At 51.7% G+C, this 18027-nt stretch overlaps 2 protein-coding genes across 2 annotated transcripts; both read right to left on the minus strand.

The window, feature by feature from the left end:
• Positions 1-840: 840 nt before the first annotated feature.
• Positions 841-8359, minus strand: KRBA2 (KRAB-A domain containing 2). The gene is given in 6 exon segments (XM_045083356.1): positions 841-4539; positions 5303-5383; positions 5386-5448; positions 5451-5488; positions 5490-6096; positions 7589-8359. Coding segments are annotated over 5 exon segments (1500 nt in total). The 5' UTR covers positions 5552-6096; positions 7589-8359; the 3' UTR covers positions 841-3283.
• Positions 8360-9193: 834 nt separating this feature from the next.
• RPL26 (ribosomal protein L26) lies at positions 9194-14530 on the minus strand. Its single transcript, XM_004760198.3, has 4 exons — positions 14390-14530; positions 13291-13463; positions 11627-11767; positions 9194-9360 (listed from the first exon to the last, which is right to left on the minus strand). The coding sequence occupies exons 2-4, from the start codon at positions 13456-13458 to the stop codon at positions 9232-9234; spliced, it is 438 nt and encodes a 145-aa protein (XP_004760255.1). The 5' UTR covers positions 13459-13463; positions 14390-14530; the 3' UTR covers positions 9194-9231.
• Between the last annotated feature and the right edge of the window lie 3497 nt (positions 14531-18027).

Below are 18027 nucleotides of genomic sequence, written 5' to 3' on the forward strand. Positions count from 1 at the left end.
CACCTGCACAGTGGAGAACATTAAGATTCCCAAATAACTTGAGTCTGTTTTGTGAAACGAACAGCCTCGGGGTTCTTCGAACACAACGCAGGTACACGCAGACACGTGAAGCATTACCTGTTTCTTTTCCTTCTGTTAGCCTCTGCTACTCACTGTTGGCTCCTCTTTTCAGTATTCATTTGTAAGCAAACTTTTAAAATATGAGGATGTTTTAGGTGTTGCAAGTATTTTCTCCCAATGTCACTTACCTTTGTTCACTTTTTTTTTTTTAAAGATTTTATTTATTATTTATTTGACAAAGAAAGATCACAAGTAGGCAGAGAGGCAGGCAGAGAGAGAGAGGAGGAAGCAGGCTCTCTGCTCAGCAGGACTCGATCCCAGGACCCTGAGATCATGACCTGAGCCGAAGGCAGCGGCTTAACCCACTGAGCCACCCAGGCGCCCATTGTTCACTTTTTAAACGAGGATTTTCCATAGATGTTTGAGATTTTTATGAAGAGCAAGTGTATTAGCTTTTTCTTTTACAGCTTTTGAATTTCCTGTAGTGCTTAGGAAGGTTTTCTCCATTCCACGATCACGACAGTCCCGCATTTCCCCCAACACTTTTGTAGTTTATTTTCCTGTTTTGGAATCAGACTTCATGTGTTCCCTCCTTAAACACATTAACGGAGTAATGCCACCCCTCTCACTGATGTGGAATGCCACTTTCTTTCTTTTTTTTTCTTTTAAGATTTATTTATTTATTTGTCAGACAGAGATCACAAGTAGTCAGAGAAGCAGGCAGAGAGAAAAGGGGAAGCAGGCTCCCTGCTGAGCCGAGAGCCAGATGTGGGGCTCTATCCCAGGACCTGGGATCATGACCTGAGCCGAAGGCAGAGGCTTCAACCCACTGAGTCACCCAGGCGCCCCTGTAATGCCACTTTTATAAAAAATTCTTAAAGCAAACAGAGGTCGGTTTCTGGCCTTGGTTCATATTCTGACTTCATGTGCCTTTCTCCAGCAATGGCCACAGAAATGCACCTGGCCATATTCTGCGGGGGCTTGACAGTGGCCACCTGGAGGCCTGGAGGACGCATGCGCAGACTGCCCCCTGGGGGCTGCCACCGAGCTCCACTCCGCTGTGATGCAAAGATGCAGGCCTGGTGTGGCTAGATCTTCCAACTTTTCCAGAGATGTATGTGAAACCTGGTTTTCTAGAGTGATGGTGGTGATAGTTTTCAGTTTCACACACGAACTACATTTGCACGCTGCAAGCAGCTGGTGGGACCCTGGAAGCTTCTGTTCCAGATGCTGAAACACAGAGTAAGGCCATAGCAGGTCTCAGTGTACACCTCTAACTCTTCTCCCACCACCAGCATTAAGAAGGAAAAGGGGAAGGAAGAGTGGAGATGCAGCAGCTCGGGAGACCTGGGTTCTCTGCAGCCCCTCCCTGGGACAGGCGGGGACGCTGTGCCTCATCTCACCTCTCCCCTGCCTGGGTCCACAATGCGGTTCCTGGTTTGCCTGGCAACCACGAGGCAGTAGGTCAGCAAGAGCGTTGGTAACATGAGTGGAGCTGGGCCTCCCAGACCCTGCCAGGGTGAGTGACAAAGGAGCAGTGCAGAGTGAGGTCCCTGCCAAGGATGGAACAGGATCCCTCCCTCCCCCGGAACAAGCTGGAAGGTGCTGTCACCTCCTTTCTAATAATAATCATGTAGCCTCCCGGTACCACTGTTTAACCAGCAGAGGAAGGGCAGAGGCCTCCAGCTTTCATGTGGGGGATGGGCTCCACTGGTAGCAAGGACAACTAACTCAGCGTTTAGACAAAGCCCTTCCCACATTTTCTCTCCGGTTCTCACAACACCCTGTGAGGCTGGCAGTGTTGCCCCTTCTGTGAGTAGGGGTAGGTACTGCCCCTTACAGAGGAGGGAACTGGCTCAGGGAGTGATCAGAATGGGCTTGAATGGCTCCAGGATATGCAGGAAGAGTGCACGGGGGAATAAAGACCAGATCCCTCTCCTTCCCGTGGTCACCTCTGCAGAACTATTCGTTCCCACGACAGATCCTCCCAGAACATCTCCAGTGGGCTAGGCTTTTGTCTCGGCCATAGGAACACAGCAGAACCCAGATCCAAGGCACTGTCCTTCTCCTTGTCCAGGTCAGCTCTCCTTACCCTGAACCATGACTCAGACTGGCCCTTGCTCTAGTCTCCTCTGGCCAGAGCAGGGACATCTGGCCCATGTTTGCCCTTTGCTCCAGAGTCCCTGGCGACTGGTCACTTCCTGGAATGTACTGACCCGTTCCAGAAAGACATGCTTTGCTATTCTTAAGGCAGAGACAACTGGCATACTCAGACTGAAACCCTAGCCATGTCTTAATTCTGGCCAACTTTTAAAGTACGCTCCAGGCAGGTCACACCGTTCCCTGCACATGCTGTTCTGAGAGGTGGGATGGCACCTATGGTATTTCTTGAAGCAGGAAATAGAGAGCAGGTGCTGAGGTGGCCACTCCCCAGGGTGTGCTGGGTCAACATCTTCTCTCTTGACTTGTCCTTCATCTCCATCTTTTCCTCTGTGCCCTGTCTTTTCGGATATTGTCTGAAGAGCAGGATTTGGCAGAAGGAATGCGTACTAGAAATAGGGAGGGCACCCCCACCAGCTTCACTGGTAAGACCCCATCAGTTCACATCCTGCAGGCAAACACACTGGGTAGTTGGTAGAACTCTGTCCCCCAGAAAGTTATGCCCAGGGCCAAACCCCCAGTACCTGAGACTCTGACCACATTTGGGGAAAGTGTCTTTGTAAATATAATTTAGGGGAGGCTCTCGAGATGAGATCACCCTCAAATGGGGTGGGCCTTAAACCCAATGACATGGATTTGGTATCCAATGGGTCCTTCTAAGAGAAGGAAAAGGAGAACACATATGGAGACCCACAGGAAGATGGGGCAGAGACTGGCCTTGTACAAGCCAAGGATTGCAAGCAGCCATCAGAGAAAGGCCAGAGGCACGGAATGGATTCTCCTTCAGGGCCTCCAGGAGAGGCAGACTCTGCCGACACCCCGATTCTGAACTTCTGGCCCCAGAAGGACGAGAGAGTAAATTCCTGCTGTTCTAGGCTGCCAAGACTGCGGTCCTTTGTCATGGTGGCCCCAGGTCACAGACCTCACCAGGTTTGCCCCTTCAAGCAAGGACTTCCATGGACAATTTGACTGATGGGAAGGTCTACCCTTCGGGCTCCTTTCCCCAGGGAATTTGGTGGTAGTTCCCCAAGGGCCATATGGCGCCCACTCGGCAGGTGCCTGGTCACCAGCAAAAGAGACGTGGGGCCCCCTGTGAGGTGCTGGGCTCTGCTGCTTCTGGAGCTGTGGGATCGAGATCCTCGTCCACATCAGATCTGTCTGCTGCAACCTCAGTCCTTTCTTCCTGCCCCCTCCAAAGGCTACTCTCTAGTTGTTCTTCAGCAATTTCCAGCTCCTCCTCTGTTTGTAAGATGGCCACAGTTTCCCGGGGTAAGTGCGAAGAGTACAGCCCGAGTTTGGCCTTAAAACCAAACATTGCCTCATATGGACTTCGCTGCAGGGACACGTCAAACATCTGATTCCTCGCCATCTGTATGAATCTCAGGCCTTCGGCCCAGCAACATGAGCGGTTACTCTGCATCCAGGCCCTTACCATGTTCTTGACATCGTGGCTGACTTGCTCCAGGGAGCCTGGGCCCTGGCCAGGGCGCTGTTTACCACAGGCAACCTTTAGGTCTGGCCATACCTTACTGAGCTCATGCACAACCTGGTTTGTGAACTCCACACCACTGCCAGAGTCTAACACGCGAGGTGTACCAAGAATCGTGAAGATGTCCAAGAGGACAATGACCACCTCATGGGCCCGCTTTGCTTTCAATGGCCGTAAAATAATAAACTTGGTTAAGTGGTCCTGGTAATACAAGATAAACTTGAACTCACCGTCAGCATTTGACTGCATGTCCAGGACCTCAACTTGGCACCTGGAGTCAGTGTCCTTCGAAGGCATGGGCTTGGGGGCAAGACCTCTCTTGGGTACCGGGTTCTTCTGGTAGCACTGTTTACAGAGCGTCAGGTACAAGACAATGACTTCTTTGGTGACATTCCCGTACTTTCCTTGTAGCTCCTTGAGCATGCGTGTCCGCCCGCCGTGTCCAATGTTGAGATGTGTATCATGGAGAATGTCAAACAACTCTTCCTTATGCACGTAATACCGAATTCGGTCGCGTTCTCCGTGCGTCGCCTTGATCAGTTTCTCTGTGCCTTGCACAGAGATCACGTCGTATTTTGCCGCACGGCGGTAGTCACGCGAGGACTTCTTCCCCTTTTCCTTAGCTTCTTTGACTTCCTTTATCGTTTGAAAGTACTTTTCTTTGGAAAATACCTTACTGTTGTAACTTTTGCTTTCAACTAACTTGGTCACACTTGCAAGAAACTTTTCTCTCATGTGATGTATCTCCGTTTCCGTGTCACTTGTAGTGGACACATGAGGAGGGTCGTTTCCAGGTTTCTGGGGCATCGTGGACAACTGTAAGAAGGAGCCTAAGACAGGGAGAGAAAAAACAGAGTTAAAATCCCCGATATTCCCTCTGGGAGACTTTCCCTGCCAGTTCCTCATTCTTCATCTGATTTTTGAAGACCACCACAGAAAAGGAAGATCACAGAGGAATAAAGTTACTAAGATATATATAGAAATATGTAGTAATTTTAGACTTTAGGCAAACAGAGTGAATGAAACTATTCGCTCATAAAGTGAAACCTAGTTAACTGGTCTTTATTTATTACATGAGTAGGAGAGAGGATACATGGAAATGCTTCAGGCAGTAGACGGACACTCTCCCTCAGTAACTTTTAAAATAATATAAATAAATGGGAGAATGTTGCTGGAAGGCACCATGATAACCGCAAACTTGAACCTGAAGTTAGCACCAGGAAGGGGCTTTTTTTTTTTTTTTTAAAGATTTTATTTATTTATTTGACAGAGATCACAAGTAGGCAGAGAGGCAGGCAGAGAGAGAGGAGGAGGCGGGCTCCCTGCCAAGCAGAGACCCCAATGCGGGGCTCGATCCCAGGACCCTGGGATCATGACCTGAGCCGAAGGCAGAGGCTTTAGCCCACTGAGCCACCCAGGAGCCCCAGGAAGGGGCTTTTTTAGCTTTCCCACAATCAATGTAATCGATTTCTTGGGGCCGAAGAGTCTGTCTGCATTTTAGGAGAATGAAGGAGAAAGTGCTGGGAAATTTTTGAATGACATTTTCCCCTGGTGACGGCACACAGGAGTAGTGAGTGAAGACTGAGTCCTTACCCTGAGGGACCACGTTCTCATAACCGTCCAGCATCGTGTCCATGCAGCAGGCCTTCCCAGAGGCTCTCAAACACTGGCCATATATGGCATATCCTCAGATGTTGCTACCGCTTGAAATGACACCAGCTGGTGCCACAGGGACCATTCTCGGGGCCTGGGCTAAGGAGTGGCTGCAGCAGGACTGGGGGAGACAGTAGAGGGTACCAGGAATGAAGGCACGCCAGCATCAGTGACTCGGAGTGTGATCATGTGACTGTTACAAGGAAGGCAGAAGAAGTAATAAATGGTCTCCTATCCAACCAGAGGAGTCCAGCATTGTGGGTGAGGAAACAAGTTCTGCCCTCCTGGGAGGTCTGCAGGCTTAGACTAGTTTTGATTCTGCCTGAACTGAGGCCCACATATTTCCAGAACAAAGCAGAAAGTCCAAATGAACTTGGGCATTCCAAGACTGGAGACCCCTTCCAGTACGGGCTTGACGGCTCTGACTAGAGGCGGCAGGGTCTGTCTGTTTCCAGAAATGGAAAAACTCCAACTCTGTGCAGAGAGGTTTGTCAGGGGCTCGTTATGCCAAAAAGAGGTACTCCGGTTGGTACACCCCACCAAGATGGGAGAATTCCTCAGGGAGAGAACTTGAGAGTCAACTGAGACTCCTTAGAACCACTCCGGGTTGTAGGATGGCGATGAGGCCAGGGGAAGAGTTCACGTGATGAAAACAGGAGTAATGGCAATAGGGGGGAAAACAAAATCCATGGGATGCCACCATCGGAGGGAGAGCCGAGAGGCAGGGCAGAACCCTGGAAAGCAGAGAAAGTTGAAAAGGCTTCAAAGCTCTGAGCGACAGTCTTAGTTAAGCTGAGGTCTGGAAGATTCTCCACTAAAAAGGCTTCAAACTCTCATGTTCAGCATCACTGGCTGACCACAGAACATTCCTGATTCTAAGACTCTGCTGACTGTAAAACCGCTGACTTTCTGATGACTTTTTTTTGAGGGGGAAAAAACAGAGGACCTACGTTAAATGAACAGATCCAGATTAATATATGTGGAAAACATCCATTTCAGTGTTGAAGAAATAGAATGTTTGCAAATGCTGTTTAAGTGTGAGCTCAAGATCCTCAGTGTAAATGGACATTTTAAAGGCTCAGAGGGGGTACTTGGGTGGCTCAGTTGATGAAGCATCTGACTCTTGGTTTTGAACTCAGGTGGTGATCTCAGGGTCCATCACGTGGGTCTCCGCAGCAGAGTCTGTTTGAGATTCTTTACGTTTGCCCCTCTCCCTGCTCACAAGTGCCCACTGTCTCTCAAATAAATCTTTTTTTAAAAATAAAGTCTCTGAGAAGTTCTGCAGTACATAAACCAGTTTGTTTCATCTACTAGTCACACTTATTTATTTATAAGAATTTATTTATTTGACAGGGAGAGCACAGCAGGGGGAGCTGCAGAGGGAGAAGCAGGCTTCCCACTGAGCAGGGAACCCGACGTGGGGCTCTATCCCAGGACCCTGGGATCATAACCAGAGCTGAAGGCAGATGCTTAATGGAGTGAGCCACCCAGGCGCCCCTACCAGTCACATTTAATCATTTAATCACGTTTAAAAGGAATATGTTATCATCCCACAGCCAAAGGTCCTCAGAAGAGACCACGAGATATTCAGCAGGATCCAGGAAAGCACTTTCCAGACTCGTCCCTGAAACCAGCAGCTCTAATTGAGTGGCTGCCCTGGCTGCTATTTGAGGCCCTTCAGAGGACTGCAAGGGAAGCAAAAGCTTCAAATTCATCCTATAAAAGAATGAAGACAGGTTGGAAGTAATTTATAGCAAAAAGATTCAAAATTTCAGCCTTTAATCTGAGATATGGTCCTCACAATATGCTAGGAAACGCTACAGTTTGCTAACGGGCCTATTTTGGTTAGTCCATCAGTGTTTGTTTTTTGAGAAATGAGAACGATTTCTCTATAGGTACAGATGGGATTTCATAGAGGAATCTTGGCTGCCCTTCTTGGAAAAGGGGATGATCTGGCCATCCTGGGAACTTGGCTGCCTGGCAACAACTGGCCGCAGGTCGGGTTAGAAGAGCCCGCACTCTCCTGCTTCCCAGCGTCTCTAAGCGCTCTACAAACGTGTCCAACTTATCTGCCCCTCCCTGCGGTCGTCTCGGTTTTCAGCACCTGTTCCACAGCAGCAGGAAAGAACCGTGTCGAGCTTCCTGACGCGGTCTGTGACGGCGGGGTAACTACGGATACATGACCTTGGTTAGGGAAAGCTGGAGCCATCTCCCGTCCTCACCCACCTGTGAGTCTTTGCTTCGGCGTCCCAGACCTGGAAGGCCCTTTCGTTGGTCTTGTGAACTCAGCCGCCTTCCTGATGGGTCCAGCGACTCCAGCCGATTGCCACCTCTCCGTCCTCTGGACAGCCCGGTCTCTGGAGCACTTGATCTTGTGTTCGTCGTCGACTGGTTCGGGCGTACACAACCTCGCAGGTAGGTGCTGATCCCTCTACGGGGGGGTACTGCCTCAGACGGCCAAGGATCCGGCGAGACAAAAGATGCTCAGAGGACCATAGGCGGACGCTTCCCGTGCAGGTGCAAGGGCGAGGCCGGCAAGGGGAGGGCTGAGGGGTGTGTCCCTGCCCCGGGCGGAGTTACTGGGCTTCAGCTCCCTCAGCCACAAGGGGACGTACTGGTTTCCTGATGCAGACGCGGGGATAACGCAGGTGAAGCACTTAGCAGAGCCTCCCCGCATCCCCTGACAGACGTCCCGCCCGCTCCTGGAGACCCGCTGCGGGCGCCACCTCCCCTGCGTGCGTGGCCTTCCTCCCTGTACTCCCTCCCGGCTTGGCCCCCTCCGCCCCGCCCACCGATCGCTGCCCCCGACTCCTGCGAGGACCGAGGACCGCGAGTTCGGGGATGAACAAATGAGCGAGGCCGGGAGACGCGGGGAGGATCAACGGCCGCCAAACCCAGGCCGGAAGCCTGGGCTGTGAGGGGGATGGGCTGGGGGTTGCGGCGTCGGGGGGCCGTCCTCCCCTCCCCCGCCGCCCGCACCGGAAGCTGCTCCGCGCCAGCCGGAAGCCCCGCCCCCGCCGGGCATCTTTTTAATTTCCCGGAGGGACGGGGTACCGCTAAGGGTTTTGGCCGCCTGTCGTTCCGCGGTCCCTGGGGCTGGAGGTACTTGCGGCCGGCCCACGCGTGACCTTGGCAGAGCGAGCCGCTGACCCCGTCCCTCGCGGTCTGGAAGTGAGGAAAGTGAGCTGCATCCCTCATTCTGCATCTAGAAGTTTCATGGGAAAGGAGCGAGGCCGGAGGCGCGAGGGCTGTCCCTTGCGGGCGCCTCTTCATGGAGCCCTGGGAACCCACGTTTCAGAGGAACGTTTACTTCGAACTGCAACGTAAGCATTTGCGCTGAGGTTTTGGCGCGACTGGCACCAGCGCCCGCGAGATTACGGTAAAGGATGAGCACAGCTGGGGGCAGTGGCTCCTCACTTGACTTGTACTCAAGCCCCAGCACGTGGGCAGTGTCACTTACATGCAGCTCGCCACAAGCACACCTACATAGTCGTCGCCCAGCAGCAGGGAGATAGCAGGTTCGGCCGTAGCCCACAGGTCTCTTTTTCTGAGCTTTCCTCAGTGAGCCATGATGCCCCCCCAATTACCGCCTGCTCTAATAAGGGAGACACCCCCACTATGTTAGCCGAATCTCATTACTCTCGGTGACTAAAGAGTTGGTGCTCAAATGGGAAAACCCCCTCTACCTAGATAGTATTTTTCTTTAGCACAGTCCAGGCCCAGGATGGGGGACCTGCCTCCAGTAGCAAATGCTACCCGACTTCCCGGAAAACCCACCGGCTGGCAGGGGGGGGGTGTTATCCCCAAGCTCCACACAGAAAGCAAAGGCTCTTCATTTTAACAGTTTTTATTTCAAGTCACAAAGAAGACTACTCCTGCATCTTCTCAATTGTTTCTTCCTTGTATTTGCCCTTTTCCTTTCCTACTTGGCGAGATTTGGCTTTCCGTTCCAGGATCTTTTTGCGGTCTTTGTCCAGTTTTAGTCTAGTGATAACCACCTGCAGAGCAACAAAACACTTCTAGAGTTACCAGCTTCACAAGCTAATCAAGTCATACACATTGTTGTTTTTACCGTAACTAGAGAATCAAGTTGGAGTATAAATGTAGTTTCACAAAACCAGAGTATAGATTCTTCTTGAGACAAATCTAATAGTTAAAGGTCTCCAGGTGATGGTAAATTTAGGTCTTGTGAAGGAAGGCGAGGAACAGGGGCAAAGAGCACTGAACCAGGTTTGGGAACACAGCAAAACCACCAAAAAGAAATCTCTGCCATCACAGAGCCTGTACTTTGGTATGGGGAGTGAGAAAACAAAAGACGTGGATACATGTCAGACTCTGATATACAGAAAAACAGGCAATATGGGGGAGACTAAGGACTGCTGGTGAGCAGGGGCTAAATCCTATAGGGTGATCAAATAAGGCCCTACAGTTAGGCTACACTCAGACACCTGAAACCTTTAGCACATTATGGTGAGAGACATCAGACAGACCAATACTGTATGATGGCAGGGATAGGTACTATTGTAAAAAGTCAAACTTGTGACAAGATTAAAATGGTCAGCCAGGGATGGCAGACAGGACACACGTCAAGGTATAAACTTACAAACTGGGGCGCCTGGGTGGCTCAGTGGGTAAAGCCTCTTGCCTTCGGCGCAGGTTGTGATCTCAGGGTCCTGGGATCGAGCAACGCATTGGGCTCTCTGCTCAGTGGGGAGCCTGCTTCCCCCGCCTCCCTCTCTGCCTACTTGTGATCTCACTTTGTGTGCCAAATAAATAAATAATCTTTAAAAAAAAAAAAAAGGCAACGTACAGACTTTTAAGTCCTACAGATATGATCAGCAGTAGTGATATATACACAATATTGCATCATAATCACTAATCTTGCTGAAAGACTACAACTTTGTTACTCCCACTACTAAAATGAGCAACTGGGAGGACAAAGCTGCTGTGTTGGTGGCAAACCGTGGACAGAATCATAAGTCTGAACACATTAGGTTTGATGTTACCCATCAGAAATTCAAGCTAAAATGCAAAACAGCCAACTGGGTGTTGAGGTCCGGGCCAGAGTCCTCTGCCTTTAGAGGTCTGAAGTCCTTAGACTGAAATAAAGAGATGAAGACAATCACCGAGCCACAGTGAAGGAAACTTACATCCTACACTGTGCTACCTGGAAAAGACCAAGAAGCTATCACTGGGCTGGTGACCTGGATAGTAGCCGATCTACTGGTGGGACAGACACAGGACTGGTGAAGGCCAGAGAACAGCAAAGTCCTTGCTCTCAAGAGACACATACTAAAGGAATTAGAGGGAAGCATCACCACGCTGGTAATCCACTAGGGGTAGTGAAGAGAGGCAAAGAAAACACAGGAAAACACTAATAGTGAATTCCAAGTGAAAGAGATGCAGGAGTATTGCCACACCAATCCTTCCAACTTTCCTGTAGTTTGGAAACAGATTTATGGCAGCATCATAAGATCTTTTAAAAACCAGAAGCGAGAAATTACAATATCCGAGAATTCACATCCAAGTTCCGGACAGGTACCTGCATGGGAAACAGACCAGATTTTCTATGCTGGCTCAGATACTACCACTATCCAGGAGATCTTAGCTTGTGGGCTTCGTTTTTTTCCCCCATTTGTAAATGGCTTAATACTTTACAGGGTTGTAGAACTGACATCCTGTTTACCTGGCGTTACTTACTTTTTAAGATTTATTTATTTATTTTAGAGGGAGTGGGGAGAGAGCGAGCAGGAGTGAGACAGTGCATTAGTGGGAGGGGCACAGGGACAGGGAATCTCAAGCAAGCTCTACGCTGAGTGGAGAGCCCCACTTGGGGGCCTCAATCCCAGAACACTGAGGTCACAACCTGAGCCAAAACCAAAAAGTTGGACACTTAACTGACTGAATCCCCCAGGTGCCCCTGCTTACTCAGCTTTAATACTGAGAATGAACAGGGCATCAGCTCCATTTAATAGAAAAATTTCCCTATTTCCTAGATTTTAAGATTTGTTCACCATAGCTTTTGAGGAGAAGATACATTAAATATACATCATGACCGGTCAAGATGCCTTGATCTTATAAAAAATTTCAGCCTGATTTCTAGAACTCCATTCAAATACTGTGTTGGCTTTTAAGACTGGTTTCTAGAACCTCTAAAATCAAGGATTCTAGTTCTCTGGGAGGGCCCTGCGAACAAGCAACCACATTTGCCAACACCTCCTGTAAATTCCTTCTCTTCTCTCGGGCACTCTCAGAAACACCTACCTTGCTAGGGTGAATGCCCACATGGACGGTTGTGCCATTCGCCTTCTCTCGCTGCACTCGTTCAATGTAGATGACGTATTTCTTCCTGTAGACCTGGACGACCTTGCCAATCTGCTGACCTTTGTAGTGTCCTCGCACAACCTAAATGTTATGTTCAAAAATAACAGAAATATTAAGATTAACCTTTGGGCGCCATCTGGGTGGTTCAGTTGGTTAAGCCTCTGCCTTTGGCTCAGGTCATGATCTCAGGGTCCTGGGATCGAGCCCCACATCAGGCTCTCGGCTCAGCTCCCTGCTCCTCCTGCCCCCTGACCTGCCTCTCTGCCTACTTGTGAACTCTGTCAAATAAATAAACAAAATCTTAAAAAAAAAAAAATCAACCTTGGGATCTAGGAAAGCTACAGATCATGTAAACGTCACTGACTCGACCAGATCTGTGAGACCTTTCAATTTTCAAAGACAGGACGGCTAGCGGAAATGTGCCAATAATTCTCTCTGGCTTGAAGCTGCAAATAAACCATGTCCCCATATAAATCCAGTGATGGACAGCACATCCATCAACTGGTGGTCCACAAGCAGCCGCGAGCTTGGTGAAAGGTTAAAACACGACCCCACTTTGGCTTTAGTAGCAGGTGGACAACAAGGAACTTTACTCCACATGGAAGGAGGCAAGAGGCCACAAGACTAAATTTACAACCCATTAACGTGTCCAACCCAGTGTCAGGGCAGGCAGCAGCAAGGATGTGTGGGAACCAATTCTTTCCCAAAGTCCAGTTTCCCACCCCCGAGTCCCAGTGATGCTCAGTCACTCTAGAAGCAACCCAAAGTGCTTCTGCACAGATGTTTCTTTCCAGCTGCAGATTTTCTCACATTAAGAGACCTTGAGGGCTGCCTGAGTGGCCCAGTGGGTTAAGGCCTCTGCTTTTGGCTTGGGTCATGATCCTGGCGTCCTGGATGGAGGCCCGTATTGGGCTCTCCGCTGAGCAGGGAACCTGCTTCCCCCTCTCTGCCTACTTGCGATCTCTGTCCATCAAATAAATAAATAAGATCTTTAAAAAAAAACCTTGAAAGCCAAGACCACGTCCTGAAAGCACCGACAAATCCCGCACTAGTACAGTGGCAACCAACGGGGGGTGTAAACCCACATGGCCATCTGGAGACTGGCCTTTTACCTAAACGCCCGCTAACCCCATCAATACTGGCGACAGGCACACGCTGCTCTAGAGCCGGGCCTCGATCCTGTCATCCCCAGCTGCAGGTTACAGCTAAGAAAACAGAAATTTTCACTTGAATCGACCTGACAAGGTGTCCACCGGCAAACATAAAACCACCACGTAAAACTACGGTCCAGGGAGGGCTCCCCTATCTGGGCTTTAACTCGGACAGAGCCCGAACTGGTCCTCAGACGCATCTCTGCTGACCAACCGCACCGAGAAAAAGCGCCTCACAAAGTAGTGCGTTGGTTCGGAACCACCTCCCTTCTTCCGGTTACCTGGCCCAGATTCTGGTGCTTGGGACGACTGACACGGTTTCCCGTTGGACTTTACGGCTCCCTCCTGCCCTCCTGCTCCGGGAACCGCGTCTCAGGCGCATCGCGGCCCGAGCGCAATCCCTCTCCCGGGCCCGGCGTGCGGGCTCCGCCGAGACCCCCGCGCGCTCCAGACCTGCACTTCGTCATCCTTCCGGATGGGCATGGACCGCACGTTGTACTTCTGCCTCAGCTCCTTGGAAAGAGGGGAGGACATGATCTTCCTGCGAATGTGGGACGGCGCATTGAAGTGCCGCTTCCGGTTCTTGCTCCGGTCGGAAGTCACGAAGGGATTGAACTTCATCTCGGCTGAAGAGGAAAGTCAGAAGCCGCGTCAGCCCTTAAGGGACCACGGTCGAGTCCACTTTCCACACCGGTAACGGGACCACTGCCAGCTGGGCAGGTCAGAAAGCCCCGGGAACGATCCTAGTCTACCGCGGGATTTTCTGTATTTGTTGATGGGATAAAGAATTCCCGAGAGCCCGGGGTCTCCGTCCCTTAGGCATCTGCCTTCGGCTCAGGTCATATCCCAGGGTCCTGGGATGGAGGCCCGCGGACCGCTCCCTGCTCAGCGGGGAGTCTGCTTCTCCCTCTGCGTGTGCTAATAAATAAAGTCTAAAATAATAACGATAGTAATTCCCCATCAGTAACACACCTGCTTCAGCTCACACCCTCCAACTCCTGCATCACCGGGTAGTCAAGACGGGACTCGCACCCCTAATGCGTGAAGGCAACGGAGCCCCACAACTCACTCCCTTAACATCACACTCTGCAGAGACCGACCACCGTCCACCCACTACAGACCCGGGCGCGAGCGCGTTTAGCTCCCCACAAAACCCATCGGCTCCTCCGTCCCCAAGCCTGGGCAGGACTGCGCATCTCGGGCCCAAAAAGCCTTCCCCTGGGCGAGCGCGGCCTGCCAAGTTCCCTGGCTTTACCAGGTAACTATTTCCAGACCATCTCTAAGGAACTACACTTAGTAGACTTGTCTCCATCCCCAGAGAACGCTTCCCCTCCAGGAGCCGATATGCGGGGTTCCCAAACCTCCCTCTCCTCCGCCATTCCCAAGCTCGGCGGCCCTCAGGCTTGCGGGAATACAGATGGAGGCCATCCCGGCCCCTTTCCCTGGGTGCTATTCATCCGCCGGGAGAGTATCGGACCCCCGGGGTCAAAAGACATCGCGCCCGCCAACGGATGGCCGTGGATTTTCTCGCGCTTGCACGGCCAAAACTCACCCACAGGAGCCTCAGCGATGGCCGCAGAAGGGAAGAGATCCACACGTTACTTCCGGTTCTGTAAGTTGCCGAGAGATCTCGCGAGACCGATCATCTCTTGGCGCGAGAGAGGCGCGGGGTTTGAACGGGAGGAGGAAACTGGGAAAGAAACTGATGACTAGTGCACCCCGGCGGCTTGGAGGGGAACTGCAGGAAACGGCAAAACCGCCTTCTCCAGGACCTGGTGCCTCCCTTGGGAAGTCTGGGTTCTGCAGGTGGGTGCTCCGGAAAGGGTCGTTCCTGGGCGGGTGGTGGCGGGGGCTGCTCAGGGTGTGGCTGTTCCGGTGCGTGGTGAAGAAGCCGGCGCCTCCTTCGCCGGGAAAGGGCAGGTTTTACTAGCGGCCGCCAGGTGGCGCTGGGCCTGCGTCCGCCCGTCACACCGGTTCCGCGCGTGCGCGGGTCTTTGGAAGCGCTCCACCGCCCGGCCCCGCAGCGGCCGCCAGCCTTGCGGGGGCAGGGACCCGAGCTCGTCCCCGCCCCGCGCCAGGAGGTCTGCACCTGCGTGTCTAACGTGCTCGCGAGTGATGCCCCGGGTCCGGATCCGAGACCACACTCGGAGGGAGGCCTTTGCAAGCAGAGAGCTGCGTCCCTTTCCGATCGTTACTGCCCGCTGCCTTGCGGTCCGGGGTCTGATGGAAGCGGGGGCGCGGGCCGGGGTCGCCCGCAAACGGACGCGGGGGCAGGCTGCGGGGCAGGGCGGGGAGTGCGGGAGGGCGGTGAGCTCCCGCGGCTTGCCTGGCCGCGCACCTGGTGGGGGATCCGTTTCTGTCGGATAAATAATGCCTTGTCCTTGACGGAGTGATGCGGGATCCTGGATGGAGTGATGCGGGATCCTGGAGGCAAAGACACGCACGTCGTTGTAATTCATAAGACTGAGGCAGAGAGAGAATCTTATGCAGGCTCCATGCTGAGCCCATTGCTCGGCGGGATCTCATCATCATCCTGAGATCACGACCTGAGCTGAAACCAAGTGGTAGCCACTAAACCGACCGGGCCCCCCAGGCGTCCCGCCCTTGGTGCTTCTGTGTGGCAGGAATAGCAGAGAGCTTTGGGGTCAGGGAACACTTCTGGGGTGAGATCACCCTTGGCTGAGTTTGGAAGAATGTTAAAATTAGCTCCATGAGGCAGTGGGAATCGCTGGAGGGAGGGCTTGGAGATGGGAAACAGCTTGACTTAGTGTCTCCAGGAGCCAGGTCCTTGCGGCTGGAGGGAAGAACCTTCAGGGAGAAGCCTGTGGGGCTCTGGGCTGAACTGAATTTGCTTGGGTTGCTAGAAGTTCCAGGGAGCCGCTGCTTGCCCCTGCCTTCCTAACCTTGTCTTCCTTTCTGGTCCTCGCAGACTTATCCTCTCTCTTGTTCTTATTAGTTCCCCCAACCCCCTCTTTTCTTTCTTTCTTGCCTTTTTTTTTTTCTTTAAGTTTTGTTCAAGTAATCTCCGCATCCCACGTGGGGCTCAAACTCACAACCCCGAGATTAAGAGTCAAGGGTTCTTCCGACTGAGCCAGCCAGGCTCCGGCTAAGCCCCTCTTCTAGGTCTCCCCTATCCTCTTCCTCTCTTCCCACAAAGGCCTGCTCTGTTCCCTCAATCTGCCCATCATTCTCTGTTGTCACCCTTCCCTCCGGAGGACTCCTGAGCTCCCTCCCCCATGCAACACTGAGTCATTGAAATTAAACCTCCAGGCCACCATTTGGAGAGCACAACCACTTTATATGGTGTGAAGATTGCCAGGGTACAGCTCGTACGCACAGGTGCAAAGTATGAGTAGCCTCATGGAGTTTTTACCGGCATAAAATGTCTCATCTCCGCCCTGAGCGACCCTTGGGCCACCTAGCCGGGCTGCTCCCTCTCTCTTCCTTCCGTGCCTCCTACATGATTTGAAACACGTCTTTTTAACTGGACTCCTCGGGGTTGTCTCAAGGCTGGTCTTTGTGAAGCCCTAAGACAAACCAGCTGTCCCACAACCTAAGTCCCTCGGACTCAACTTTGTCCCTGGCCCTGAAACCATCCCATTTGTTTCTTCCTTCTTTCCTGCTTGCTCGCCTTCGTGCAGGTGTTCTTGATATATCTCTCCAACTCTTACTCGTTACCAAATCGTAGGCCAGGCACCGAGATCCAGAGATCAGGAAGATCCAGCCTCCCCCTGAAGGAGCACAGTGTCTAGAAGGGAGAAATAGCCCCCCCTGGACAAATAGGGAGAGCAAAGTGTCACTGGGAAGACGGCGGGATGGGTCAACTCTGACAGCGGTGGGGCGTGGGGAGCTCTTCACCCGTGAGCCTTGAACTGCTTCTGGAAAGCTAGGGAGGAGTTGTGTAGGCAGAGATCCACCCAAGCCAAGGCCCAGAGGTCTGTACCAGCACCACCTGTTGGATCTACAAAGAGTTTGTGTTGAGAATCATTCCGTACCAGGTGAAAGGAGGATGCGGGAAAGTGAGGATGGGACCCTGGTGTGCTGTGCCACAGCGGGCGCCTGGGTGGCTCAGTGGGTGGGGTGTCTGCCTTTGGCTCAGCTCATGATCCCAGGGTCCTGCGATCAAGTTCCAAATGGGGGACTCCCATCTCCCTCTGCCTGCCGCTCCTCCTGCTTGTGCTCTCTCTCTCTTTCTCTCTCTGACAAATAAATAAATTAATTTAAAAAAGAAAAGGTTATTGTGAGGTAGCAATAAGTGTGCATAAGTGCCATGCCCTTGGACAAGGGGCAGAAGAGAGGAGCAACAGTTCATGTTTAATCCCAGGCTTCTGTCTGTCTGTCTCTCTTTTTAAAATTTTATTTATTTATTTGACAGACAGAGATCTCAAGTAGGCAGAGAGGCAGGCAGAGAGAGAGGAGGAAGCAGGCTCCCCGCTGAGCAGAGAGCCCGATGCAGGGCCTGATCCCAGGACCCTGAGATCATGACCTGAGCCGAAGGCAGAGGCTTTAACCTACTGAGCCACCCAGGCGCCCCTGTTTGTCTGTCTCTTGATGAACGGTATCTTCCTGCAGTATCATGATGTCAGGGGGGTTGTTCAAAGTAAAAGCTTTTACCTGATGAAGGAAAGGAAGGGTAGAGAAAAACCAAAACAATCACATTAAATGATCCGGCTCAAAGAGAAGTCCAGAGGAACTGAGAAACCCTGAGTCAAGTATTAAGCTTTCTACCTTCCTTCCTGGTGTGCCTGTTCAGCAGACGATGTCACACTACTAACCAGACAAACCAGCCCCACCGAGCCAAGAGCTGATACTCTCAGCACGATGGGTAGGTGGGCGGCTCCCGAATGTTCTCGGGGCCAGAACCTCACAGGGCAACAGGTGTGTTCACTGAAGATCTCTTTTTAGCATCTAATAGCATTTTTCAGGTTAATTTTTTAAAGATTTTATTTATTTATTTTTGAGAGAGAGTGAGCACAGAGGGAGAGTGAGAGGGAGAAGCAGGCTCCCTGCTGAACAGAGAGCCTGATGTGGGGCTTGATCCCAGGACCTCGAGATCATGACCTGAGCCAAAGGCAGACGTTTAACTGACTGAGTCAACCAGGAGCCCCCTTCAGTTTAATTCTTGAATAAATAGGACGTTTGCTTGTTTCAAAAAGTATCAAGGGGATGGGGTGCCTCGGTGACTTGATG

Source organism: Mustela putorius, unplaced genomic scaffold, assembly GCF_011764305.1.
Source record: "Mustela putorius furo isolate JIRA1106 unplaced genomic scaffold, ASM1176430v1.1 tig00000695_pilon_pilon_pilon, whole genome shotgun sequence".
NCBI lineage: Eukaryota > Metazoa > Chordata > Mammalia > Carnivora > Mustelidae > Mustela > Mustela putorius.